The sequence below is a fragment of the Emiliania huxleyi genome (genome assembly GCF_000372725.1).
Source record: "Emiliania huxleyi CCMP1516 unplaced genomic scaffold EMIHUscaffold_6358, whole genome shotgun sequence".
NCBI lineage: Eukaryota > Haptophyta > Isochrysidales > Noelaerhabdaceae > Emiliania > Emiliania huxleyi.
Window position 1 is genome coordinate 1 of NW_005197229.1, and position 1460 is coordinate 1460.

The 1460-nt window shown below is 62.3% G+C and overlaps 1 protein-coding gene across 1 annotated transcript; it reads left to right on the forward strand.

The window, feature by feature from the left end:
- Positions 1–118: 118 nt before the first annotated feature.
- EMIHUDRAFT_471776 (hypothetical protein) lies at positions 119–1370 on the forward strand (the record flags this gene model as incomplete). Its single annotated transcript, XM_005763368.1, has 1 exon — positions 119–1370. The coding sequence occupies one exon, from the start codon at positions 119–121 to the stop codon at positions 1208–1210; it is 1092 nt and encodes a 363-aa protein (XP_005763425.1). The 3' UTR covers positions 1211–1370.
- Positions 1371–1460: the final 90 nt, after the last annotated feature.

Here is a 1460-nt window from a genome sequence, read left to right on the forward strand (position 1 = left end):
CGGCATTGTGTTTTTTTGTTTGATCACCTCTTACAATTAAAAAATCATCAGAGCGTGTCAGACCGACGAAAAATGCGATGCCAAGGAGGAGCCGTCGCCAGCTAGGTCATGCTAAGTTATGCTCGTAGCCACACTCGCTCCAACCTCCGGCTGCGGCCTCCAGACCGCCGGCCACCACCGTCCGGGAGAGGTTAGGGACTACACGCTCCGTACCACCGTGTCTTTCCTTTCCGTCGAGAACCGACTCTCGCTTCCGAACAGCTATGACCCGAGCACGCCCGGACCGCTTCTCATGCACCACCACGGCTGGGGCGAGTCGCGATCGTCGCCCTCTGGCAGCGAGTTTCACCAGCACGGAAAGGTCTCGGGCTATGCGGTCGTCTCCATCTCGGGATACAGAGACGGCAAATGGTGGAACCGCAGGTCGTGGAACGGCGCCGGCTCGACGCAGTCGCCCCGTTCCGCACTCGGAGCCACTTGTTTGCCCCAAACCCAGGACTTCTGCTACTCGGATTCATGCGGCGCGTGCGCCGACAACTGCTGGTGGACGACGTGCCAGGACTCGGTGGCACAGACGCTGGCAGTGCTCGCCGAGGTGGTGGGGGGGCATTGTATCGACGAGGACAGGGTCTTCAGCACAGGCGTCTCCAACGGTGGCGCCTACCAGTTCACGCTCGGCTACGACGCGCGCTCGTCGGGCAAGTTTGCCGGCATATTCCCGATCGTCGGCAGTCCCCACGCGGGCTTTGTGCGCGGCCTGCCCAACGGGCCCGTCCCGCTCTTGGCCGTGTGGGGACACTCCGACACCACCATGCCGCCCTGCTACAACGGGCCCGGGTCCCAAGGCGTTGTCGACGCGCACACGGGCAGCGCCGATACCGCCCTGGACACCGCTTACACGGGTCACTTTTACTCGACGGCGCGCAACGCCACCTCTGCTTGGGCCGCCGCGTCGGGCTGCACGGCGGCGCCAAGCTACGACCCCTGCAATGGCGTCCTGCGCAACGCCAGCGAGGGCCACAGCTTCTACCCGGTCGCGTCGGACACCATTCACTGTGTCCAATGGTCGGGCTGCGAGATGGGTGTCGAGGTGATCGAATGCATCGACACGAGGGCGGGGCACTGGTCCCCCTCGAACTGGCACGACGAGATCTGGGCTTTCATGCAGCGGTCGATCCGCCCCGGTTCGTCCCGCAATGGCCCAGGTTGATATTCGGCACTCTGCGGCTGCCCTCGTCGCTCGCTTCTCCCTGGTCTCGTCGCGTCCCCTTTCTCCTCCTTGATTTGTTCTAGTGTGTGCCGAAATACGTAGAAACTCGTCCGTCACGATAGAAAGATTTTCTTATAGCTAGACGAAGGTGAAAAAGAAAGCCCCGGGGTGCGCTGGCCTGCTACGTTCATGCGCTCTCTCGTGTGCTCTAGTCTGCCAGACTCTGTCTCTGATCCCTGGGATGGTTGCA